Source organism: Rhodnius prolixus, unplaced genomic scaffold (assembly GCF_049639745.1).
Source record: "Rhodnius prolixus isolate KJV_2025 unplaced genomic scaffold, Rpr scaffold_11, whole genome shotgun sequence".
In the NCBI taxonomy this organism is placed as follows: domain Eukaryota; kingdom Metazoa; phylum Arthropoda; class Insecta; order Hemiptera; family Reduviidae; genus Rhodnius; species Rhodnius prolixus.
The window spans coordinates 14,830,743-14,858,597 of NW_027411625.1; the positions used below are offsets into that span (position 1 = coordinate 14,830,743).

General features: G+C 35.4%; 1 protein-coding gene across 1 annotated transcript in view; it reads left to right on the top strand.

The window, feature by feature from the left end:
* Nucleotides 1-27,855, top strand: part of LOC141459138 (retina and anterior neural fold homeobox protein 2-like) — a 64,720-nt gene that overhangs the window by 18,183 nt on the left and 18,682 nt on the right. Inside the window, exon 2 of the mRNA XM_074137785.1 lies at nt 25,959-26,188. Coding sequence (XP_073993886.1) covers nt 25,959-26,188 — 230 coding nt within the window. The remainder of the gene's footprint in view (nt 1-25,958; nt 26,189-27,855) is intronic.

A 27,855-nucleotide genomic window follows, 5' to 3' on the forward strand; every position in this document is an offset into this window, starting at 1 on the left:
TTTAATTGTGCTGCCCTGAATTTTAATTCCACCCTCAAGGTTGTCATAAATGTCGTTAATAAACAAGGAAAACAATAATGGACTCAACAAACATCCTTGTTTCAGCCCCATCAATGTCTCGAAAGGTTCTGATAAGTTATTCTGGCACCAAACCTGAGCCGAGCTACTCTCATGCATATTTTTTAAAACCCTTATCATCCTTGTGGACAGTCCTAAGTTAAACAACTTGAAATACAGAGCATATCGGTCAACCCGATCAAATGCAGCAGCCAAGTCAATGAAAAAAGCAAAGACCTTCTGCTTTTTCACACTTAGATTGATTTTAATGATGCTCATCAGGTTATAAAGGTTGTCAACCGTTGAGTAGGATTTACGGAAACCCGCCTGAAATTCTCCCAAAAGATTTTGTTCGTTAACCCATAATGTGATTCTGTCCAAAATGAGACCAGTAAACAATTTGCCTACAGTATTAGAAAAAGAAATCCCTCTATAATTTGACACCTCATCAGTTGGCCCTCTTTTATGAATTGGGAACAAAATAGAATTTTTAAAACATTCAGGTATTTTGCCCGTACGATATATTTCGTTAAAACATTCTAATAATTTTTCTAAAAAACTCTTAGGGCTACTTTTCCAAAATTCATATGATATCCTATCTGTCCCCGGTGCTTTGTTATTTTTCGCTCTATTTAAAACTAATAATAAATCCGTCATCTCAAAAGGGCCATCTAAGAAGTCATTGACAATATAGGGTTCCGCGTAGGCAATTCGGGTGGCATTCAGCGGTGGATTTAAAAGCTTTTTAAAATAATTAATCCACTCTACAGCAGATATATTTTTGTCAAAAATGTACTTCTTTTCTTTAAAGTGACGTACCATACTCCAGAACTCGCTCGTATCTTTAACTTTACTAAATTCATTAATAATATTCTCTGTATACTTCTTTTTTTTATCATTACACAAAGTTTTATATTCGTTCCTGATTTTCAAATAGTATAGTTTCATCGTAACGGAATTAGTATTTCTAAAGATATTTAACAAACTGTATAAATGTTTACGTACTTTAAAACAATCATCATCAAACCAACATTGTTTAAAAACAGATACTGTATCTTTATAAAACATATTATACTTTTGCGCCGCACTGGTTATTATTTCTGTTAATTGATTTACACCTATCACTGGCGCATTTATTCTAATAAACGTCCCATTCATTTTATTTTCAATTTCTTTGAAATAGATCTCTTTAGAACTGGGCACCCATTTTAATTTGGGAAGTACAGGTAATAAATCATAATGTTTTATACCTTTAAATACATATTTTAACACTATGGGCATATGATCTGAGAAAGGTTGCTTAAACACTTGAAAAGACTCTACATAAGAAATTAATTCAACAGATAAAACGCACAGATCTATTACCGAGCTACCCCTTGCCCCTATGAAAGTGTAATCGCCATTAGTGTCTCCTTTTACGCGGCCATTTAAAATCATTAAATTAAAATCTTCGAAAAGTTGCAATAATTGCTGCCCATTTGTATTGACTATATGATCTTTAGAATTTCTACTAATGTCTACATTTAAACCAGACATTAGTTCTTCAGGTACTGTTTGTTTATTACTAATTCTCCCATTAAAATCTCCGATCAATACAAACTGCAAATTCTGAAAACTATTTAAAAAATTATAGAGTGAATTAAAATCTGATTGCCACGAGTTACAATTTAAATAGACCGGTAAAATATAATGGTTTTCAGACTCATTAATAATTTCAATTAAATCGGTACCTGAAAATTTAACAAATTTTATTTTATTTTTAGTATATATACTTTTTTTAATGCCATAGATAGCTCCACCACTTGCTCTTCCATATCTACTTTGCTTAATAGCTGGTACAAAAACTAAATCATAATCATCAAACTTCTTTTTAAAACTTAAGAAAACATCTTCTTCAACTACAAAACATTCAAATAACATAAACAGCTGAAATTTCCGTAAAAATTCTACAAATTCTACATTAAATATTTTTGATTTTAGACCCGCCACATTATATGCAACAATATCTAGACAAATATTATTTTCCTCACCTTTACCATTGTATTTAGATTTTATTGGAGGATACTGATGAGGTAGAGCCGCTTCTCGGACGAAAAAGCTCCTTGGCCACAGATGACGGAGGTGTCCGACCCTTTCCATTTCTCTTTCTTTTCTTCACATCCTTTTTATTCGAATTTACTTTGACTTCTTCTTTGCTGGCCTCCTCCCCACTTTTAATCTTCATCAGTTCATGGTAAGGGATATATTCCCCATCAACAATCAATCCATTTCTTCTCATCTTACAGTCCTTGGCCGACTCCCTGAATCGATTTCTCATCTGGAACAGCTCTTTTCTTTGCAATTGAGACTCTTTATCATAATCCTCTGCCAAATATATTCGGCTACCCTTCAGCTTTACTCCATTTTGTAAAATCATTCTTTTTTGTATGTTGGACACCAGAGAGACAACCACAGGCCTATTCTTCACACCAATCTTTCCTATTCTCCTTACATAATTCAGATGATCTCTTGTCAATGGCACAGTTAAGATCTTATTACATAAGTCTAATATTGTCTCCTCTAGTCTGTCAAAATTTTCACCCTCCATATCCTGAATCCCATAAAATATGACATTGTTACTTCTGCGAGTCATTTCCAGCAATTTTTGTTGTTTACGCACAATTACCTTTAAATTTTCATTCTCTATTCTCAACTGTTCATACTTGTTTGTATGTTCCTCCAACACAACAGCAATATTTAAATTACTAATTTCTTCTCTGATAGCGTCTCTCATTTCCTTTCCCATTTCTTTTTTAAAATTCTCAAACAACTCCGACAGTTCGCTTGCCATATTTTTGTTTAAAACTTAATTTTATAAATATAAGAAAAATATAAAAAATATTTATTAAAGTTCAGTTTGCTTCATAAGGCAAGTAGAGTCTATTCATAAGACAGCTTATTTACAAACAAAGATTAGTTTAAACTTTATGAGACCTTTAATGTTATTTATCAACAATTAACTTAGCACTGCTTTGAATTACTCTAGCGTATAGATACTGAACTAATATTTTCAATAAAAAATTGAGTTATTTTCTTGATTTTTCGAGTTTAAATAAAGAAAAAATCAGTAAGTAACTACTCACATAAGTTTATGGAGTTCTTTTAAGCACAAGTATCACAAAAAGTTATTACAAAACACTGTTAATCACTGTGAAAAAGACAAAAATTGTAGAGCAAATTACATACATGTTCACTGTTCGAGCAACATACAACAACTCCTACTGTGGGAGTTATAAGGGCCGCATTTCACAGCAGAACCATGACCCAAAAAAATTTCAACTCACAATATCTTCTCAACGAATGGATCTGTACTCAAGAAAACTATAGCATACTACTCAGTAAAACAGAGTGTGTAAGAGCACAAAATTTCATTCGAATAATCTGTTGTTTACTGTGGGAGATATAAGGGCCGCTTTTCACAGTAAAACCATGACCCAAAAAAATTTCAACTCTTAATATCTTCTCAACTAATGGATCTGTACTCAACAAAACTATAGTATACTTCTCAGTAAAACCGAGTGTGTAAGAGCACAAAATTTCATACGAATAATCTGTTGTTTACTGTAGGAGTTATAAGGGCCCCATTTCACAGCGAAACCATGACCCAAAAAAATTTCAACTCTCAATATCTTCTCAACTAAAGGATCTGTACTCAAGAAAACTATAGCATACTACTCAGTAAAACAGAGTGTGTAAGAGCTCAAAATTTCATACGAATAATCTGTTGTTTACTGTGGGAGTTATAAGGGCCGCATTTCACAGCAGAACCATGACCCAAAAAAATTTCAACTCACAATATCTTCTCAACTAATGGATCTTTGCTCAAGAAAACTATAGCATACTACTCAGCAAAACAGAGTGTGTAAGAGCACAAAGTTTCATTCGAATAATCTGTTGTTTACTGTGGGAGATATAAGGGCTTCATTTCACAGAGAAACCATGACTCAAAAAAATTTCAGCTCTCAATATCTTCTCAACTAATGGATCCGTACTCAAGAAAACTATAGCATACTACTCAGTAAAACAGAGTGTGTAAGAGCACAAAATTTCATACGAATAATCTGTTGTTTACTGTGGGAGTTATAAGGGCCGCATTTCACAGCAAAACCATGACCCAAAAAAATTTCAACTCTTAATATCTTCTCAACTAATGGATCTGTGCTCTAGAACACTATAGCATACTACTCAGTAAAACAGAGTGTGTATGAGTACAAAATTTCATTCGAATAATGTGTTGTTTACTGTTGGAGTTATAAGGGCCGCTTTTCACAGTAAAACCATGACCCAAAAAAATTTCAACTCTTAATATCTTCTCAACTAATGGATCTGTACACAACAAAACTATAGTATACTTCTCAGTAAAACCGAGTGTGTAAGAGCACAAAATTTCATACGAATAATCTGTTGTTTACTGTAGGAGTTATAAGGGCCCCATTTCACAGCGAAACCATGACCCAAAAAAATTTCAACTCTCAATATCTTCTCAACTAATGGATCTGTACTCAAGAAAACTATAGCATACTACTCAGTAAAACTGAGTGTGTAAGAGCACAAAATTTCATACGAATAATCTGTTGTTTACTGTAGGAGTTATAAGGGCCCCATTTCACAGCGAAACCATGACCCAAGAAAATTTCAACTCTCAATATCTTCTCAACTAATGGATCTGTACTCAAGAAAACTATAGCATACTACTCAGTAAAACAGAGTGTGTAAGAGCACAAAATTTCATACGAATAATCTGTTGTTTACTTTAGGAGTTATAAGGGCCCCATTTCACTGCGAAACCATGACCCAAAAAAATTTCAACCCTCAATATCTTCTCAACTAATGGATCTGTACTCAAGAAAACTATAGCATACTACTCAGTAAAACAGAGGGTGTAAGAGCACAAAATTTCATACGAATAATCTGTTGTTTAATTTAGGAGTTATAAGGGCCCCATTTCACTGCGAAACCATGACCCAAAAAAATTTCAACCCTCAATATCTTCTCAACTAATGGATCTGTACTCAACAAAACTATAGTATACTTCTCAGTAAAACCGAGTGTGTAAGAGCACAAAATTTCATACGAATAATCTGTTGTTTACTGTAGGAGTTATAAGGGCCCCATTTCACAGCGAAACCATGACCCAAAAAAATTTCAACTCTCAATATCTTCTCAACTAAAGGATCTGTACTCAAGAAAACTATAGCATACTACTCAGTAAAACAGAGTGTGTAAGAGCTCAAAATTTCATACGAATAATCTGTTGTTTACTGTGGGAGTTATAAGGGCCGCATTTCACAGCAGAACCATGACCCAAAAAAATTTCAACTCACAATATCTTCTCAACTAATGGATCTTTGCTCAAGAAAACTATAGCATACTACTCAGCAAAACAGAGTGTGTAAGAGCACAAAGTTTCATTCGAATAATCTGTTGTTTACTGTGGGAGATATAAGGGCTTCATTTCACAGCGAAACCATGACTCAAAAAAATTTCAGCTCTCAATATCTTCTCAACTAATGGATCCGTACTCAAGAAAACTATAGCATACTACTCAGTAAAACAGAGTGTGTAAGAGCACAAAATTTCATACGAATAATCTGTTGTTTACTGTAGGAGTTATAAGGGCCCCATTTCACAGCGAAAACATGACCCAAAAAAAATTCAACTCTCAATATCTTCTCAACTAATGGATCTGTACTCAAGAAAACTATAGCATACTACTCAGTAAAACCGAGTGTGTAAGAGCACAAAATTTCATACGAATAATCTGTTGTTTACTTTAGGAGTTATAAGGGCCCCATTTCACTGCGAAACCATGACCCTAAAAAATTTCAACCCTCAATATCTTCTCAACTAATGGATCTGTACTCAAGAAAACTATAGCATACTACTCAGTAAAACAGAGTGTGTAAGAGCTCAAAATTTCATACGAATAATCTGTTGTTTACTGTGGGAGTTATAAGGGCCGCATTTCACAGCAAAACCATGACCCAAAAAAATTTCAACTCTCAATATCTTCTCAACTAATCAATCCGTACTCAAGAAAACTATAGCATACTACTCAGTAAAACAGAGTGTGTAAGAGCACAAAATTTCATACGAATAATCTGTTGTTTACTGTGGGAGTTATAAGGGCCGCATTTCACAGCAAAACCATGACCCAAAAAAATTTCAACTCTCAATATCTTCTCAACTAAAGGATCTGTACTCAAGAAAACTATAGCATACTACTCAGTAAAACAGAGTGTGTAAGAGCTCAAAATTTCATACGAATAATCTGTTGTTTACTGTGGGAGTTAATAATAATATATAATAATAATAATAATAACAGTCTTTATTGTAATTTTGGTTACATATGATTGCCAATTTAAAAGTTTATTTAGTATCCAACAAGACTTACTCATGGTCAATGACCGTCTGAGGGGTTGTTGTATATTATTTTAGTAAATATAAAAAAACAAAAAACATAATTGTAATGGAAGTATGATAATGAAATAGAAAGAAAAATAAAAAACCTACTGAATAACCAAAGCAAAGTAAAATAAACAAATCTAATAAAATATAAACAAAATAATTATCTTAATAATTAAACTCTGAAACTAAAAAGAACCTGTACTTCCACGCATGAATACAATAATTTATAAGACCAGCCCAATCTTTTCCATTCAAATATGAAATAAATTCGGCATGGTCTAATGTTGTCTTATTTAAATATTTTATTCTAAATTCAGATAAAATTGGGCAGGAAGCTACAAAATGAAAGACATCTTCAACCTCATTTTTGTTACATAAAGAGCATAATGCTACCGGCTGATTAAACATATACTTATTCAAATACAGCAGCTCACCCCGCACTTTTATTAGCCAACCAATATGGTTAGCCGGCAGATTGCCGTAAACAAATTTATTGCCTGGCTGTAGCTGTTTGAATAAAGTATATCTGCTGCTGTTCAATGCTTTTACCTTAAACTCTTCAGCTGTTATTGCTCTTAATTTTCCTATAATATCTGAGGTGGATACATCGCCATTCAGAAGATCTTCTATTGCAACATTACATTTAGTACACAATACCTGCCACTCTTTGTACCAGAATATTTTCTTTTTTATAATTTCTCTGGTTAGCATATAAGGATATCTAGAATGTGGTAATTTGAGACATTTTTTTACGTAATTCAAATGTAATTTGAAAGTATGCAGAAATATTAAATTCAGATTTGTTTCCAAATAAATGTTAAAGTCAGGAGTATGTCTGGGTAATCCGAAACACTTCTTTACAAAAAATCTTAGAAGAATCTCTACATGGTCATATACACGGAAACCCCACACCTGTGCGCTATAACACAAGATTGCACGCGAAATTGCCTTGAAAACACTCAACTTAGACCCAAAAGGTATTTTTTTATGCGCTATTAATTTATTAAAAGTATTCAAAGCAAATTTCGCGCACTCCACTTTCTCTTTAAAATGCTGTTCTAAAGACAGTTTCGATGACAGCGTGACACCCAAATATTTGTAGGTATTAAGGACTTCGATTGCTTCATTTTTATAGTACCACTTTTCTCTTCTAGCTATCCTACCCCCATTTCTGAACACTATAATTTTGGATTTTTTTAAATTAACAACCAAGTTCCATAAATCGCAGTAATCAGATAGGGAGTATATCATTTTATGAAGAGAATACCTACTCGAGGCCAGTAACACCAAGTCATCTGCATATCCCAAAACTTTAATTGTGCTGCCCTGAATTTTAATTCCACCCTCAAGGTTGTCATAAATGTCGTTAATAAACAAGGAAAACAATAATGGACTCAACAAACATCCTTGTTTCAGCCCCATCAATGTCTCGAAAGGTTCTGATAAGTTATTCTGGCACCAAACCTGAGCCGAGCTACTCTCATGCATATTTTTTAAAACCCTTATCATCCTTGTGGACAGTCCTAAGTTAAACAACTTGAAATACAGAGCATATCGGTCAACCCGATCAAATGCAGCAGCCAAGTCAATGAAAAAAGCAAAGACCTTCTGCTTTTTCACACTTAGATTGATTTTAATGATGCTCATCAGGTTATAAAGGTTGTCAACCGTTGAGTAGGATTTACGGAAACCCGCCTGAAATTCTCCCAAAAGATTTTGTTCGTTAACCCATAATGTGATTCTGTCCAAAATGAGACCAGTAAACAATTTGCCTACAGTATTAGAAAAAGAAATCCCTCTATAATTTGACACCTCATCAGTTGGCCCTCTTTTATGAATTGGGAACAAAATAGAATTTTTAAAACATTCAGGTATTTTGCCCGTACGATATATTTCGTTAAAACATTCTAATAATTTTTCTAAAAAACTCTTAGGGCTACTTTTCCAAAATTCATATGATATCCTATCTGTCCCCGGTGCTTTGTTATTTTTCGCTCTATTTAAAACTAATAATAAATCCGTCATCTCAAAAGGGCCATCTAAGAAGTCATTGACAATATAGGGTTCCGCGTAGGCAATTCGGGTGGCATTCAGCGGTGGATTTAAAAGCTTTTTAAAATAATTAATCCACTCTACAGCAGATATATTTTTGTCAAAAATGTACTTCTTTTCTTTAAAGTGACGTACCATACTCCAGAACTCGCTCGTATCTTTAACTTTACTAAATTCATTAATAATATTCTCTGTATACTTCTTTTTTTTATCATTACACAAAGTTTTATATTCGTTCCTGATTTTCAAATAGTATAGTTTCATCGTAACGGAATTAGTATTTCTAAAGATATTTAACAAACTGTATAAATGTTTACGTACTTTAAAACAATCATCATCAAACCAACATTGTTTAAAAACAGATACTGTATCTTTATAAAACATATTATACTTTTGCGCCGCACTGGTTATTATTTCTGTTAATTGATTTACACCTATCACTGGCGCATTTATTCTAATAAACGTCCCATTCATTTTATTTTCAATTTCTTTGAAATAGATCTCTTTAGAACTGGGCACCCATTTTAATTTGGGAAGTACAGGTAATAAATCATAATGTTTTATACCTTTAAATACATATTTTAACACTATGGGCATATGATCTGAGAAAGGTTGCTTAAACACTTGAAAAGACTCTACATAAGAAATTAATTCAACAGATAAAACGCACAGATCTATTACCGAGCTACCCCTTGCCCCTATGAAAGTGTAATCGCCATTAGTGTCTCCTTTTACGCGGCCATTTAAAATCATTAAATTAAAATCTTCGAAAAGTTGCAATAATTGCTGCCCATTTGTATTGACTATATGATCTTTAGAATTTCTACTAATGTCTACATTTAAACCAGACATTAGTTCTTCAGGTACTGTTTGTTTATTACTAATTCTCCCATTAAAATCTCCGATCAATACAAACTGCAAATTCTGAAAACTATTTAAAAAATTATAGAGTGAATTAAAATCTGATTGCCACGAGTTACAATTTAAATAGACCGGTAAAATATAATGGTTTTCAGACTCATTAATAATTTCAATTAAATCGGTACCTGAAAATTTAACAAATTTTATTTTATTTTTAGTATATATACTTTTTTTAATGCCATAGATAGCTCCACCACTTGCTCTTCCATATCTACTTTGCTTAATAGCTGGTACAAAAACTAAATCATAATCATCAAACTTCTTTTTAAAACTTAAGAAAACATCTTCTTCAACTACAAAACATTCAAATAACATAAACAGCTGAAATTTCCGTAAAAATTCTACAAATTCTACATTAAATATTTTTGATTTTAGACCCGCCACATTATATGCAACAATATCTAGACAAATATTATTTTCCTCACCTTTACCATTGTATTTAGATTTTATTGGAGGATACTGATGAGGTAGAGCCGCTTCTCGGACGAAAAAGCTCCTTGGCCACAGATGACGGAGGTGTCCGACCCTTTCCATTTCTCTTTCTTTTCTTCACATCCTTTTTATTCGAATTTACTTTGACTTCTTCTTTGCTGGCCTCCTCCCCACTTTTAATCTTCATCAGTTCATGGTAAGGGATATATTCCCCATCAACAATCAATCCATTTCTTCTCATCTTACAGTCCTTGGCCGACTCCCTGAATCGATTTCTCATCTGGAACAGCTCTTTTCTTTGCAATTGAGACTCTTTATCATAATCCTCTGCCAAATATATTCGGCTACCCTTCAGCTTTACTCCATTTTGTAAAATCATTCTTTTTTGTATGTTGGACACCAGAGAGACAACCACAGGCCTATTCTTCACACCAATCTTTCCTATTCTCCTTACATAATTCAGATGATCTCTTGTCAATGGCACAGTTAAGATCTTATTACATAAGTCTAATATTGTCTCCTCTAGTCTGTCAAAATTTTCACCCTCCATATCCTGAATCCCATAAAATATGACATTGTTACTTCTGCGAGTCATTTCCAACAATTTTTGTTGTTTACGCACAATTACCTTTAAATTTTCATTCTCTATTCTCAACTGTTCATACTTGTTTGTATGTTCCTCCAACACAACAGCAATATTTAAATTACTAATTTCTTCTCTGATAGCGTCTCTCATTTCCTTTCCCATTTCTTTTTTAAAATTCTCAAACAACTCCGACAGTTCGCTTGCCATATTTTTGTTTAAAACTTAATTTTATAAATATAAGAAAAATATAAAAAATATTTATTAAAGTTCAGTTTGCTTCATAAGGCAAGTAGAGTCTATTCATAAGACAGCTTATTTACAAACAAAGATTAGTTTAAACTTTATGAGACCTTTAATGTTATTTATCAACAATTAACTTAGCACTGCTTTGAATTACTCTAGCGTATAGATACTGAACTAATATTTTCAATAAAAAATTGAGTTATTTTCTTGATTTTTCGAGTTTAAATAAAGAAAAAATCAGTAAGTAACTACTCACATAAGTTTATGGAGTTCTTTTAAGCACAAGTATCACAAAAAGTTATTACAAAACACTGTTAATCACTGTGAAAAAGACAAAAATTGTAGAGCAAATTACATACATGTTCACTGTTCGAGCAACATACAACTCCTACTGTGGGAGTTATAAGGGCCGCATTTCACAGCAGAACCATGACCCAAAAAAATTTCAACTCACAATATCTTCTCAACTAATGGATCTTTGCTCAAGAAAACTATAGCATACTACTCAGCAAAACAGAGTGTGTAAGAGCACAAAGTTTCATTCGAATAATCTGTTGTTTACTGTGGGAGATATAAGGGCTTCATTTCACAGCGAAACCATGACTCAAAAAAATTTCAGCTCTCAATATCTTCTCAACTAATGGATCCGTACTCAAGAAAACTATAGCATACTACTCAGTAAAACAGAGTGTGTAAGAGCACAAAATTTCATACGAATAATCTGTTGTTTACTGTAGGAGTTATAAGGGCCCCATTTCACAGCGAAAACATGACCCAAAAAAAAAATTCAACTCTCAATATCTTCTCAACTAATGGATCTGTACTCAAGAAAACTATAGCATACTACTCAGTAAAACCGAGTGTGTAAGAGCACAAAATTTCATACGAATAATCTGTTGTTTACTTTAGGAGTTATAAGGGCCCCATTTCACTGCGAAACCATGACCCTAAAAAATTTCAACCCTCAATATCTTCTCAACTAATGGATCTGTACTCAAGAAAACTATAGCATACTACTCAGTAAAACAGAGTGTGTAAGAGCTCAAAATTTCATACGAATAATCTGTTGTTTACTGTGGGAGTTATAAGGGCCGCATTTCACAGCAGAACCATGACCCAAAAAAATTTCAACTCACAATATCTCCTCAACTAATGGATCTGTGCTCAAGAAAACTATAGCATACTACTCAGTAAAACAGATTGTGTAAGAGCACAAAATTTCATTCGAATAATCTGTTGTTTACTGTTGGAGTTATAAGGGCCCCATTTCACAGCGAAACCATGACCCAAAAAAATTTCAACTGTCAATATCTTCTCAACTAATGGATCTGTACTCAAGAAAACTGTAGCATACTACTCAGTAAAACAGAGTGTGTAAGAGCACAAAATTTCATACGAATAATCTGTTGTTTACTGTGGGAGTTATAAGGGCCGCATTTCACAGCAAAACCATGACCCAAAAAAATTTCAACTCTCAATATCTTCTCAACTAATCAATCCGTACTCAAGAAAACTATAGCATACTACTCAGTAAAACAGAGTGTGTAAGAGCACAAAATTTCATACGAATAATCTGTTGTTTACTGTGGGAGTTATAAGGGCCGCATTTCACAGCAAAACCATGACCCAAAAAAATTTCAACTCTTAATATCTTCTCAACTAATGGATCTGTGCTCTAGAACACTATAGCATACTACTCAGTAAAACAGAGTGTGTATGAGTACAAAATTTCATTCGAATAATGTGTTGTTTACTGTTGGAGTTATAAGGGCCGCTTTTCACAGTAAAACCATGACCCAAAAAAATTTCAACTCTTAATATCTTCTCAACTAATGGATCTGTACACAACAAAACTATAGTATACTTCTCAGTAAAACCGAGTGTGTAAGAGCACAAAATTTCATACGAATAATCTGTTGTTTACTGTAGGAGTTATAAGGGCCCCATTTCACAGCGAAACCATGACCCAAAAAAATTTCAACTCTCAATATCTTCTCAACTAATGGATCTGTACTCAAGAAAACTATAGCATACTACTCAGTAAAACTGAGTGTGTAAGAGCACAAAATTTCATACGAATAATCTGTTGTTTACTGTAGGAGTTATAAGGGCCCCATTTCACAGCGAAACCATGACCCAAGAAAATTTCAACTCTCAATATCTTCTCAACTAATGGATCTGTACTCAAGAAAACTATAGCATACTACTCAGTAAAACAGAGTGTGTAAGAGCACAAAATTTCATACCAATAATCTGTTGTTTACTTTAGGAGTTATAAGGGCCCCATTTCACTGCGATACCATGACCCAAAAAAATTTCAACCCTCAATATCTTCTCAACTAATGGATCTGTACTCAAGAAAACTATAGCATACTACTCAGTAAAAAAGAGTGTGTAAGAGCTCAAAATTTCATACGAATAATCTGTTGTTTACTGTGGGAGTTATAAGGGCCGCATTTCACAGCAGAACCATGACCCAAAAAAATTTCAACTCACAATATCTTCTCAACGAATGGATCTGTACTCAAGAAAACTATAGCATACTACTCAGTAAAACAGAGTGTGTAAGAGCACAAAATTTCATTCGAATAATCTGTTGTTTACTGTGGGAGATATAAGGGCCCCATTTCACAGCGAAACCATGACCCAAAAAAATTTCTACTCTCAATATCTTCTCTACTAATGGATCTGTACTCAAGAAAACTATAGCATACTACTCAGTAAAACAGAGTGTGTAAGAGCACAAAATTTCATACGAATAATCTGTTGTTTACTGTAGGAGTTATAAGGGCCCCATTTCACAGCGAAACCATGACCCAAAAAAATTTCAACTCTCAATATCTTCTCAACAAATGGATCTGTGCTCAAGAAAACTATAGCATACTACTCAGTAAAACAGAGTGTGTAAGAGCACAAAATTTCATTCGAATAATCTGTTGTTTACTGTGGGAGTTATAAGGGCCCCATTTCACAGCGAAACCATGACCCAAGAAAATTTCAACTCTCAATATTTTCTCAACTAATGGATCTGTACTCAAGAAAACTATAGCATACTACTCAGTAAAACAGAGTGTGTAAGAGCACAAAATTTCATACGAATAATCTGTTGTTTACTTTAGGAGTTATAAGGGCCCCATTTCACTGCGAAACCATGACCCAAAAAAATTTCAACCCTCAATATCTTCTCAACTAATGGATCTGTACTCAAGAAAACTATAGCATACTACTCAGTAAAACAGCGTGTGTAAGAGCACAAAATTTCATTCGAATAATCTGTTGTTTACTGTGGGAGTTATAAGGGCCCCATTTCACAGCGAAACCATGACCCAAGAAAATTTCAACTCTCAATATCTTCTCAACTAATGGATCTGTACTCAAGAAAACTATAGCATACTACTCAGTAAAACAGAGGGTGTAAGAGCACAAAATTTCATACGAATAATCTGTTGTTTAATTTAGGAGTTATAAGGGCCCCATTTCACTGCGAAACCATGACCCAAAAAAATTTCAACCCTCAATATCTTCTCAACTAATGGATCTGTACTCAAGAAAACTATAGCATACTACTCAGTAAAAAAGAGTGTGTAAGAGCTCAAAATTTCATACGAATAATCTGTTGTTTACTGTGGGAGTTATAAGGGCCGCATTTCACAGCAGAACCATGACCCAAAAAAATTTCAACTCACAATATCTTCTCAACGAATGGATCTGTACTCAAGAAAACTATAGCATACTACTCAGTAAAACAGAGTGTGTAAGAGCACAAAATTTCATTCGAATAATCTGTTGTTTACTGTGGGAGATATAAGGGCCCCTTTTCACAGCGAAACCATGACCCAAAAAAATTTCAACTCTCAATATCTTCTCTACTAATGGATCTGTACTCAAGAAAACTATAGTATACTACTCAGTAAAACAGAGTGTGTAAGAGCACAAAATTTCATACGAATAATCTGTTGTTTACTGTGGGAGTTTTAAGGGCCGCGTTTCACACCAAAACCTTGACCCAAAAAAATTTCAACTCTCAATATCTTCTCAACTAATGGATCTGTACTCAAGAAAACTATAGCATACTACTCAGTAAAACAGAGTGTTTAAGAGCACAAAATTTCATACGTATAATCTGTTGTTTACTGTGGGAGTTATAAGGGCCGCATTTCACAGCAGAACCATGTCCCAAAAATATTTCAACACACAATATCTCCTCAACAAATGGATCTGTGCTCAAGAAAACTATAGCATACTACTCAGTAAAACAGAGTGTGTTAGAGCACAAAATTTCATTCGAATAATCTGTTGTTTACTGTGGGAGATATAAGGGCCCCATTTCACAGCGAAACCATGACCCAAAAAAATTTCTACTCTCAATATCTTCTCTACTAATGGATCTGTACTCAAGAAAACTATAGCATACTACTCAGTAAAACAGAGTGTGTAAGAGCACAAAATTTCATACGAATAATCTGTTGTTTACTGTAGGAGTTATAAGGGCCCCATTTCACAGCGAAACCATGACCCAAAAAAATTTCAACTCTCAATATCTTCGCAACAAATGGATCTGTGCTCAAGAAAACTATAGCATACTACTCAGTAAAACAGAGTGTGTAAGAGCACAAAATTTCATTCGAATAATCTGTTGTTTACTGTGGGAGTTATAAGGGCCCCATTTCACAGCGAAACCATGACCCAAAAAAATTTCAACTCTCAATATCTTCTCAACTAATGGATCTGTATTCAAGAAAACTATAGCATACTACTCAGTAAAACAGAGTGTGTAAGAGCTCAAAATTTCATACGAATAATCTGTTGTTTACTGTGGGAGTTATAAGGGCCGCATTTCACAGCAGAACCATGACCCAAAAAAATTTCAACTCACAATATCTTCTCAACTAATGGATCTGTGCTCAAGAAAACTATAGCATACTACACAGTAAAACAGAGTGTGTAAGAGCACAAAATTTCATTCGAATAATCTGTTGTTTACTGTGGGAGATATAAGGGTCCCATTTCACAGCGAAACCATGACCTAAAAAAATTTCAACTCTCAATATCTTCTCAACTAATGGATCTGTACTCATGAAAACTATAGCATACTACTCAGTAAAACAGAGTGTGTAAGAGCACAAAATTTCATACGAATAATGTGTTGTTTACTGTTGGAGTTATAAGGGCCGCTTTTCACAGCAAAACCATGACCCAAAAAAATTTCAACTCTTAATATCTTCTCAACTAATGGATCTGTACTCAACAAAACTATAGTATACTTCTCAGTAAAACAGAGTGTGTAAGAGCACAAAATTTCATACGAATAATCTATTGTTTACTGTAGGAGTTATAAGGGCCCCATTTCACAGCGAAACCATGACCCAAAAAAATTTCATCTCTCAATATCTTCTCTACTAATGGATCTGTACTCAAGAAAACTATAGCATACTACTCAGTAAAACAGAGTGTGTAAGAGCACAAAATTTCATACGAATAATCTGTTGTTTACTGTGGGAGTTATAAGGGCCGCATTTCACAGCAAAACCATGACCCAAAAAAATTTCAACTCTCAATATCTTCTCAACTAATCAATCAGTACTCAAGAAAACTATAGCATACTACTCAGTAAAACAGAGTGTGTAAGAGCACAAAATTTCATACGAATAATCTGTTGTTTACTGTGGGAGTTATAAGGGCCGCATTTCACAGCAAAACCATGACCCAAAAAAATTTCAACTCTTAATATCTTCTCAACTAATGGATCTGTGCTCTAGAACACCATAGCATACTACTCAGTAAAACAGAGTGTGTAAGAGCACAAAATTTCATACGAATAATCTGTTGTTTACTGTAGGAGTTATAAGGGCCCCATTTCACAGCGAAACCATGACCCAAAAAAATTTCAACTCTCAATATCTTCTCAACTAATGGATCTGTACTCAAGAAAACTATAGCATACTACTCAGTAAAACAGAGTGTTTAAGAGCACAAAATTTCATACGTATAATCTGTTGTTTACTGTGGGAGTTATAAGGGCCGCATTTCACAGCAGATCCATGTCCCAAAAATATTTCAACACACAATATCTCCTCAACAAATGGATCTGTGCTCAAGAAAACTATAGCATACTACTCAGTAAAACAGAGTGTGTAAGAGCACAAAATTTCATTCGAATAATCTGTTGTTTACTGTGGGAGATATAAGGGCCCCATTTCACAGCGAAACCATGACCCAAAAAAATTTCTACTCTCAATATCTTCTCTACTAATGGATCTGTACTCAAGAAAACTATAGCATACTACTCAGTAAAACAGAGTGTGTAAGAGCACAAAATTTCATACGAATAATCTGTTGTTTACTGTAGGAGTTATAAGGGCCCCATTTCACAGCGAAACCATGACCCAAAAAAATTTCAACTCTCAATATCTTCTCAACAAATGGATCTGTGCTCAAGAAAACTATAGCATACTACTCAGTAAAACAGAGTGTGTAAGAGCACAAAATTTCATTCGAATAATCTGTTGTTTACTGTGGGAGTTATAAGGGCCCCATTTCACAGCGAAACCATGACCCAAAAAAATTTCAACTCTCAATATCTTCTCAACTAATGGATCTGTATTCAAGAAAACTATAGCATACTACTCAGTAAAACAGAGTGTGTAAGAGCTCAAAATTTCATACGAATAATCTGTTGTTTACTGTGGGAGTTATAAGGGCCGCATTTCACAGCAGAACCATGACCCAAAAAAATTTCAACTCACAATATCTTCTCAACTAATGGATCTGTGCTCAAGAAAACTATAGCATACTACTCAGTAAAACAGAGTGTTTAAGAGCACAAAATTTCATACGTATAATCTGTTGTTTACTGTGGGAGTTATAAGGGCCGCATTTCACAGCAGAACCATGACCCAAAAATATTTCAACTCACAATATCTCCTCAACTAATGGATCTGTGCTCAAGAAAACTATAGCATACTACTCAGTAAAACACAATGTGTAAGAGCACAAAATTTCATTCGAATAATCTGTTGTTTACTGTGGGAATTATAAGGGCCCCATTTCACAGCGAAACCATGACCCAAAAAAATTTCAACTCTCAATATCTTCTCTACTAATGGATCTGTACTCAAGAAAACTATAGCATACTACTCAGTAAAACAGAGTGTGTAAGAGCACAAAATTTCATACGAATAATCTGTTGTTTACTGTGGGAGTTATAAGGGCCGCATTTCACAGCAAAACCATGACCCAAAAAAATTTCAACTCTCAATATCTTCTCAACTAATGGATCTGTACCCAAGGAAACTACAGCATATAACTTAACTCAGTAAAGTGTAGTATATAAGTCAACAAAATTTCATGCCAATAATTTGTTGTTAACTGCGGGAGGTAGTTGTAGGTTAAGGAACATCAATTAGTAAAGCTGCAAAAAAGCTCCCAGTCGCTCGAGTTACCCTTCTGTACAAAGTGGAAGGTAAATCTACAGTCAGCAGACGAATGGAGCCATGTACAGTACTCTCCTCTGCGGAAGAGGATTTTTTTTAGTTTTGTGGATCACGTCCGTAGCCAGAGCTGGGTTTCCCATCACTAAAAGCCATCTACTGATGACTTTGTGGCAGCTTATTAAAAAACTAGATATACCGAACCCTTTCAATAATAACCTACCAGGTAAATCTTGGTAGAAAGCATTCCGGAACCGTCATCCTATCATTGCAAGAAGGATAAGCGAACGGTTTCTTGAGCCAAAGTAACCAATACAGTTTGAACGTTTTGTATAATGAAGTTTTTCGATAATTGAATGACGCAGATACCCTAGAAGGTTTGAACGAAATTAAAACTCTCCGGTAGGATAGTTGTATAACGGTTGATCGTCAATAACTGCATGAAAAAGCGTAATGTTGAAAAATATTACATTATTTAGGTAGGCCAATTTAAAAACCGATTGTTATTAATTATGAACAAGACTGTTTTTTTTGTTAAAAATCTAAGTGGAACAGTGATTTAGGTATTTTGAATTTTTTAGGTCGTTTCAGGAATATACTTGTCAATCACTGGTCCCACCCCATGTCAAACACTGGTACCACCGATTATTTGGTATGTCAATAACCGTGCTATTGAAATACTTTTAAAAAGTAATAATTTTTGGTTGACATAAAAATCGAATTTACTGAATACATAATACAATCTAAAGGAGCGGCTCAATTGTACCAACCAACACCTGGAGCCAAAATAACGGAAGATATTCTAAACGAAACTCGAATTTTTCCTTAAGCTCCTTTCACCCTATTTGTTTTGTTTTAGTATTTTTTTAAACTCATTTTTCGAAAAAAATAAGCCCTTTAGTCTGTTGTTTATTTTAAACTTCTCTGTCATAAACCTATTTATTTCAAACATTATTCTGAACAAAATTATTATTTAACAGTTCTGAGATCTGAGTATATCTATACCGATTTAAATCTTTGAAATCTTTAGATCTTTTAAAACGATTCCTCTTTTTTTTTGTGATGGTGCGAATTTCAGCCTCGTCAAATTTGACGATAGGGGGGGGGGGGTAGAATGGTGCTGATGGGTATGGCTTATAGCTTCGTTGAACTTGATGATTACCCGGTGAGATTTGGAGGTGTTTGGATCTGGCACAATTTAGGTGCACCAGAACCGCCATTTCCCTACTACTGCTTCCACTTCTTGTCTTCTGTGTAGTGAGACAAATGGAAATTAACAATGGACTTTAGGAACCTGATAGAGTCTGTTTTCAATGGAAGAACTTCCTAATTGGTGAAAAGGAAGCTGCGTTTAGAAGCTCTACCACACTTCGTTAAATTGAAGATCCTTTTTTGAAAACTTGTTTTGAAGAAGTGTACTTGGGAATCTGAAATAAATTTTAAAATGGAGCAAATGAGAATGTTATAGTTATTAATAATGAGAGCGTGGAAGTACGCGACAAAGTAAGTAGCCATGTTCATTTCTTTTCGTTAGCATTGTAAAAGGTAAATTATAATTGGATGGAACTGCAGGAACTAAAGTAGAGAAAGATAGGAGGATTGGTACGCTGATCCTCTTACAGCTTGGACAGACCTACCCAATTAGGATATGTCTACGTCACTTACAGTCAGTCTTCTTGATTGGCGGACACGTGGCCTAGCTTAGCAGTCTGCTTGTCTCCAACTTGGTCTAAATAAATGAATTGTTTACTAATCAGCCAATAAATAAAAATCAGTATCGTTGGTTATTTTCTCTTCGCAGTTTGTTTCTTTTCTTTCATTCTCATTGCAATTTTCAACCATCATCAGAGATCAGTTCATTAGACCAAAAACACACAAATAGAGTAATCAATAAGATATTCACTTGACAAAAACGGTTTTTCAAATCGCAAGTTTTACAAATTTATTATTTTGGATATGTTTCTCAAGATTTCGGCCGAAATCATTCGTCCGGAGCAGCTTTTCATTCACTGAACAATTTTTTATTTTATCTTTATTCTTGTGGCGTTTTTGAAATCGGCTTTAACGGTTTTCACTAAACGTTGGCTACTAATTGCATACATGAAAATCTATAACTTTTAATCTAGACGTTTTCCCTTGTAAATTCTTAAAGGAGCATATTTGCTGGAGAGGTCCTGGTTAGTCTTTCCTCTGGTTTGCCATTAGAGAATGTTGAATACTCTAAGTACGAATTTTCTGAGGGATACCTTTAGCTTTAAAGTTTTTCGCGATGGATTTTCTCCCAAATTAACATATTCCAGATTGATTTTTGCATCAACTAATTAAATAAAAATAAAAAATCGCCATCAATTAATGTGTCACTTTACTATTTTTTACGGTAATGACGGACCTCGCCTCTAACCGCTCGGCTACCCTGGCGCCTCACTGAAAAATATTAATGACAATATATGTCGCTAAAATTCCAAATTTGACGAGAATCTGTTGGTCAAAATTGATCTTAAGGATGAGCCCTGCAATGACCAACGCTTACTTCAAAAGTCTTTTTCTTATTAAACCTTTATTTAAGTCAACTAACAATATAACAATTCTAAGTTTGCCGTAAACCTTGAGGCTTGTAATAAAAGCAACTTTCCTGACGTTTTCCTGTTGTGCCTAAAAATGCTTAGGTGCAATAAATCATTGAGATCGATTCAGAAAAGGCTCTGCGATTGGCCATATGTAGTGATGCTGTGTGTAGTCTGAGATTAACGCTATATGTATAGTTTGTAAACGGACGTATTATAGGGAGGTATTAAAGACTATGCGATGGAACTTCTTTAGTTAGGAAAGTGTTGGGCTTTCTAGTGTTGAGTATTGTAAGGCTTGATACAATCGCCAAAAGCCCTGTAAGTGGCTAGTCCACTTCCATTTAATGGTCCGTTCCTACCAAGAAAATAAAGTAAAAACCGATTAACTAAAAAAATTGGTACTAAGGGAGCCACATACACCGATGTCCCTGATTCTCTCCGAATCATTTGTTTAACTTCTTTAACTGAGCAATGGACTGTTGTTAAGGGTTGATTATATCGGTGGGACGCATGCCAACCAAGCTGCAATGTTGTTGGAGGCGCCTGTTTGGGAACCCCCACAACTACATGAATAATGAATGAGTTCAATAGACACTTCGTAGCTAGATATGTGACTGTGTTTGTTTCCCCTGTCGGCCATATTCATCTACTCCCACCATTAAGTCTGAAAGATAGTCTAAAATTTGTAACCTAATCATTCCAAGTGTCCGATAACTCGTAAATACCTGTATTAGGTGTTTCACCTAAGTAAGGAAGCGTCTTATTATCACGCAATTACAAGCGACTTTGATTCTTGCCATTGTGCACTGTAACAGACTAAACGCGTCTGTCTAATTCACCCTCGAGTTTGGTATATTTTTATCTCTTTCTTTCTTTATTTTTTTAGTTGAAATGCCGTGTTATTACACATTGATATAACGAGCAAATTATTAATGAAAATTAGTGTAAAACCTGTAATGGGAATTCAATAATTTCATTTTAGATATGAAATGTGATGATTTTGATTCCAGATTTGCTCAGTGCTTTCATTGGCCAAAAATTGGTTAACCAAAAATACGTTCTTTAAAAAAAGAATATTTAAATAAAGATAAATCTTTAAATAGTATTAAGAAATTTAATTGGATCATCACTGACCTGGCTTTAGATGGCTCAAAATGTAGGTTTCTTGGCCAAATTTATTTTTTTGGATGTTCTAATCACGTATAAGAAGATATGGAGAAGTCAGAGAGGTTTCATCTAGCTTTAGGTACAGTTTAATCCCAAATCAGGCGGTGTACTTATCATAAAACGCTCCATTTGAAGAAATAAGAGTTGTAAGTTAGCTTAGGTAGTGTCTAAGAGGAAATGAATTGTCTACAGCAAGAATGGCAAGACTTCTTAGGCTGCGATCGACTACCGACCGCAAGCAAATCTTCTGGAAGTCGACCGCGAAGATGGCATGAACACTGACGAATTATAGAGATAAATTCAGAGCTGAATTTAACACAAAAAAATAATAAATAAAAAGACGAGTGCTTTTTTGATAACAGTAAGAGAGGTCATTATCAAGCATCCTGGTGTGGAACCTCAAAAATCTGGGCACCTAAGTAGAAGCGATGGGCCTTTATCTATGTTCGAGATATCCGACAAGAAGAGATAGTATCTCATAAGTTAGCAATAATGTTGCATATTATATGTAAAAAGATAAAGTTTTATAAAGGCGCCAAGTGTAAAAGCGCCGTTGGATATTAATTTTGTGTAATATCGATTGGGCATGCCTTCGGCACGCGATCTGCCTCATCACGGCCCAACTCGCTTGTTACGCCTTAAAACTGCCTCATTCAACAAGCTGCTAAATGTTTTTTTTTGTTTAGCGTTAAAAAACTTATAATTTAATTTTATCATACTTCTACTTCTGAGTTTTTATTTTCGCTCCGTAATAAGAAAGGTTTATAATCATGCGGGTTTTCAATTTCGAGTTTTTATGTAGTCTAAAACCACATTTTAGATTAGATTATGACATGGCCAGAACTGCAGCCATAAGAGGCTTCCTTTGAGGATCCTTTTCCGCCAGCCAGTGTGGCATATTATCTCCTCAGGTTTCCAGTCTCGCATTACTAACTAGCGATTGCATGGCAAGCAAAATAAGATTTTGTAACTGTGGCCAGGCTTTGTGCAGATTTTACAGTCATTCTGATATATTAAATCGGCAAGTTTCATTTTGTGAGAAGTCACTACGTATTGATACTTGGCAAACCTCTTCTTAGAGGCGAATTAATACGATATATAAGAGACAGGATCATCAATTTCAGTAAAATTGAACTTTAGAATAATTCTCTAGAGTCGGGAATACTTTAACTAAATTATTATCACCGATCAACTTCAAAATTTTCTGAATTTATGAGGCCGGGGTCACAAGTAACAAGTTCCGAGTTTAAGAGAGATCTGAAAAATCCATACCATGATTGCTAATGCATACGGAACTAAACTTAATTACTGATTTAGTTAATGAATCACATATAGAAACATTTTATCACCAAACAGTTCTTGATAACATCGTTGATTTTATCCGAGCTAGCACGCATGTTTATTGTATCGCTGACCGGCTTCAAACTCCTCTCTACCACCAGAGCTATGTTAATCAGTTTGGTGTAGAGAATTCGAATTCAACTTTCTTTTCGTCTCACTCTACACTTCCTAGCTGAGTGAGGTGAGTTGCATGAAGTGTTTCAGTCTGCAAAATTATAACCAAGCCCCGTAGGCTATGAGGTAACCAAAGCAGGTAAAAATAAGGTGATTTAGTAAGCATTTAGGCTGGGCTTGGAGAGGAAATGCGCAGCCGACTTGTAGCCTTCCGGGTAAGCGATCGCCAATTTCAGCCACTTTTCCAATATCCGCCAGTCTTCCCATGGCTTCTTCTCCGTAAAGAAATCCAACTTCTGTTAATCTAATTCTACATAAACTCGCGACCAGCTTAGTGTATCAAAGGTACACATATAACCACGAATTTTTTCTCACCTCTTACTCTGTGAGAAGAGATCGTGCAATCGTGCCAATTGGCAATTTTGATTTATTTTTTGCTGGAAATACAGTTTGTGGTCCATTAAGTATCTACTGCCCTTCCTAGGAGTTTCTAACAAATCACTGCCCGCTGATGATTTTGAGGTTATCTTTTAGTTACTTTACCAATAAGAGTTGTAATAATTAAGAAAAAAGAAAGTGTTTAGGCGGTGGAATTCAGGTGTGAGGTTACAAATTGGTGCTCAGTATCCAGCGACCTCGTTGCCTTTCGTGTTCACATCTTGGGGGGCAAAATCTGATCTCTACCTCCTCGTGGTGCCCCCCGGACAACTGCTTCTAGCAGCAGGCTAACAGAGACAGTACACGGACAGCCGAGATTAGGGCCAGTCTTAATTTTACACCTTTTCAACTGGTGGTTAAGAGCTGGGCAAAGAGAACCATTTTCAAAATAGTATCTAAGGAAGGCATTGGAAGCAATTGGACCAACAGCTCCCCGTTCTTGAAAACTAGAAGTTTTCTTAATTTGGGAGTTTCTTCCTCAAAATGTCTCAGAACGCTGGATGTATTGGCATCAAGGTGCGGCTATTCCTAACGGTTCCCGCTATCCTTACTTCTTTCCTTCAGAGCAGGGTACTTATCCTAAATTAGAAATTTCTCGGCAGTCTGAATTGGCGGAGCACGTAAGGTAAGTAGTCTCATTTCCCTCCAGGGAGCACACAATTGACTGGAATGTTGGACTGCATTATATTAAAATTGTTTATACCTTTAGGAGGGTTCTTGTCTAGACAGGCAGAAAGATTGTTTAGAGCGGTCACAATGTTCTACTGCAAATTCAGCATCAGCAGCATTTCAATGGATAAACTTGAACTGTGCTTGGTCTTAACCAGAGATCACCGAAGGGAATAATGGACTTGCCACTTCTTCAGGAATTTAAACGTCCCTGCGGATATTTCAGTTTAACATCAAGAACAACACTTTATGTGCACCTTAAAAGAATTCTCCAGGCACGATCTCAGACCCTCGTACATTGTCACTTGGGAGTTTATTATATGGATTCTGGAGGCTTTGGACAGTTAGGATCCCTTTCCAATACTCAGTAATATGGGCTTAAGGAAGGCGCTATCATGTTGTAATAAATTGTTATCGAGAATGTTTATTTTGTCAACGGGATATTTTTATTTTGCTCTGCGACCAAATCGATTTTTTGTGTACCAGGTGATCCACTCTTCCTGGCTCACTGGGGAAGTTTAGGAAGAGGGGTAGGAACCGACAATTAGAGATTACCACTCCTTGGTTTCAACTCTACCCGTACCTACAAGTCCCTTCGGAGATATTCTGAAGAAGACCTTTCAAATTAAAAGAAACTAGTAGGATTTAGGTAGGTTAATTGTCTCAATACCTGGAAACCACCAAGCTATTCTGGACATCTCCGGTTAGAGCTGGAATGCTGTAGAGATAACCACACTGCCCAATGCATCCCTTCCTGCATTGTTTTACCAAAGATAGCACGATTCCCAGACCAATTTTAATAGCTGGAAGGAATCGAAAGTGCATATAGCTGTTTCAACTCCTGGTTTCTACCTAGACTCTTTAAAAACCAAAGGAAGAGAGAAGAGCCTGCATCGTTGGAACCTAAACACCACTCCGCTACCATGAGGAACTCTTCCATTAGCCGTTAGAAGAGTCGAAGTCTTCGCACACATCTTAGGCTATCCAGCTCGCCTCGAGCCTTGGCCTCCATTCAAAACCTTCCCCATTGGTTACGATCCAAAAACCAAACCTCCACCATTGATACAGCATTATGTGCACGCTGAAACTAACCCTTCTTTTGCCCAAATTGTTCTCCAATTCACCTTCCTTTGAACATATCTAACCGACGTGTTAGTGGCAAATGCACAAATTTAGACTTACTACTGTGTCATAACGCTCTCTATTAACATATGTCTAATTTTCCAGCCATCTCTTTTTTTTAATCAGGAACAACATTATTTCTTTCACGACACCCAGACGCTTTGCATTTACGTTGCCTACTGCACCAGCCACCGCCCTGTATGTGAGCATATGTCTGACGAATGTTTTATAGAGCGCTACCTTTGAGCTATGATCGAAAATACCCAATTTACCCATTTTTGACCTGTTAACCGCCACTTATAAGCCTACAAAAACATCTTGCTTCTTGGGGTTAGATTCACAGATCACTTTAATGTTCTCGCGCTCTTGCAGGTGGCAAGAGCGATCGGATGGACTTCAAGTCGGGCGGCGAGGAAGACTGCGACGAAGCCAGCAACTCCAGCCTTTGCCAGGACAAGAAGAAACATAGACGAAATAGGACCACCTTCACCACATATCAGTTACACGAACTGGAGCGAGCTTTCGAGAAGTCTCACTACCCAGACGTGTACTCCAGGGAGGAGCTGGCGATGAAAGTGAACCTCCCAGAAGTCAGGGTACAGGTAAGGTATTATTTATTTAAAAAATCCCCAAATTCATTAAATTGTCTAGTTTTTGTTTTTGGAGGTGGCCAAATTGCCTCTTCGTACTCAATCAAACGGTTGTTCCGTTTTATTCGTTCTATAAAATTCTTCATTTTTATTGTGTTTATTGTGTACAAATACATCTTTTTTCGAAATACAACTTTCTTGAAACGCCTCTGGGGCAGGAATGATGGACATTATTACCGTGAACTGAAAGTGAAAGCCTTTCGGTTTTTTGTAACTGTTATGATATCAGATCCGGTATCTTGAGTTTTGATTGTTGACCCTGCATGTTTAAATTGGCCGTAGAAAATTCTTCCGATGGGTCTACAAATTGGATATGGGAATCAGCTATTGTTTAAGAAACAACTACGACAGTTTGAGGGTATTTCCTTCTCCCATCGAATAAACTCTTACACCTCTTTTCAGAGAGTGTGTATGCAAGGAATTGACAGAATTGAATTTCAAAGTTGGCAAACGATGCAAGATTGGCTGAAACAAGTTACTTTGTGCCTTAGTCGTGAACAAGATAGAAATCTTTTCATTGTTGTGTAGCGTGGCCGTTTTCTAGCCTTGATATTGGAGTAAAAGGAAAACGATTTGAAAGTCAAATCTGGCAACTTGGGTGCATAAAAATACTTTTACCCACCAATCATACAAACATTGTTATCACATTTTCATATCCAACCTCTATACCATTTACCAATCCATCCGCCTATACTTCGCAAAACGGTCACTAGTGAATGTATTATCAACACTTGTGATCTGCTGTAGCAATAACTGGTTGATGGGCCGCAATCTAAAGTATTCACCAAGGATCAACACAATCCCAGATGCCTTAGACGCAGCATCACGATCGCGTCAAATTCTCGAAATTTTGTTTTCTCCTAAAATGCACATCTTAAGATGAGACTATTTGTTTCTATCTCTGCTGCATTTATCTGGGTATAGTACACCGGATAAGACCTCAAATTTGGTGTTTGCAAAGAAATTATCTCCTCATTCGTTTAATCCTTCTCATCATATGATCTTATCTCAAGAAACCTGCATAACCATTTAACAGAAATTCTTAGTTCAAAAAATCCAAACCTTTAAAAGTAAGTGCCAACAGATCAGCTTGACACTGTGCCGTACGTATAACGTTATGCTTCAATCAAGTTTCCCTCCCTACTGCTGATGTCGTACGCTCCCTTGAGCTCTGCATTGACTAGTAGTTGACTTGGAACACATACTCACAAGACAAGAGATGAACAAATTACCGACTTTTTCAAAGACTACTAGACTGCTGATCCGACTTTCAGTAGAAAATAATCAACAAACAAATTCTCAGAATCTTAAATTTTTCAATTTGGCCTTTCGGATACGACCTTGTGATTCAACCGTACGTTCGAATCTACAGCGATCCTATTTATACAAACCAAAATCCTTAAAACGCTCCTTATTACGTAACAAACCTAATGTTTCACAAAGACTTCCATGTCCTTTTCGTTTATCATCAAAGAACGCTACAGAAAATTCCATCAACTTTTATCCGCTCACCAAAATCCTCTCGTTCGTCGTCTTATATCCTGTAGACTTTCAAATAATTCTTTTAAGAGTATAGTGTCACTATTGGGTGGTTTCTCCGCTCGGTTTTATTTTTACTT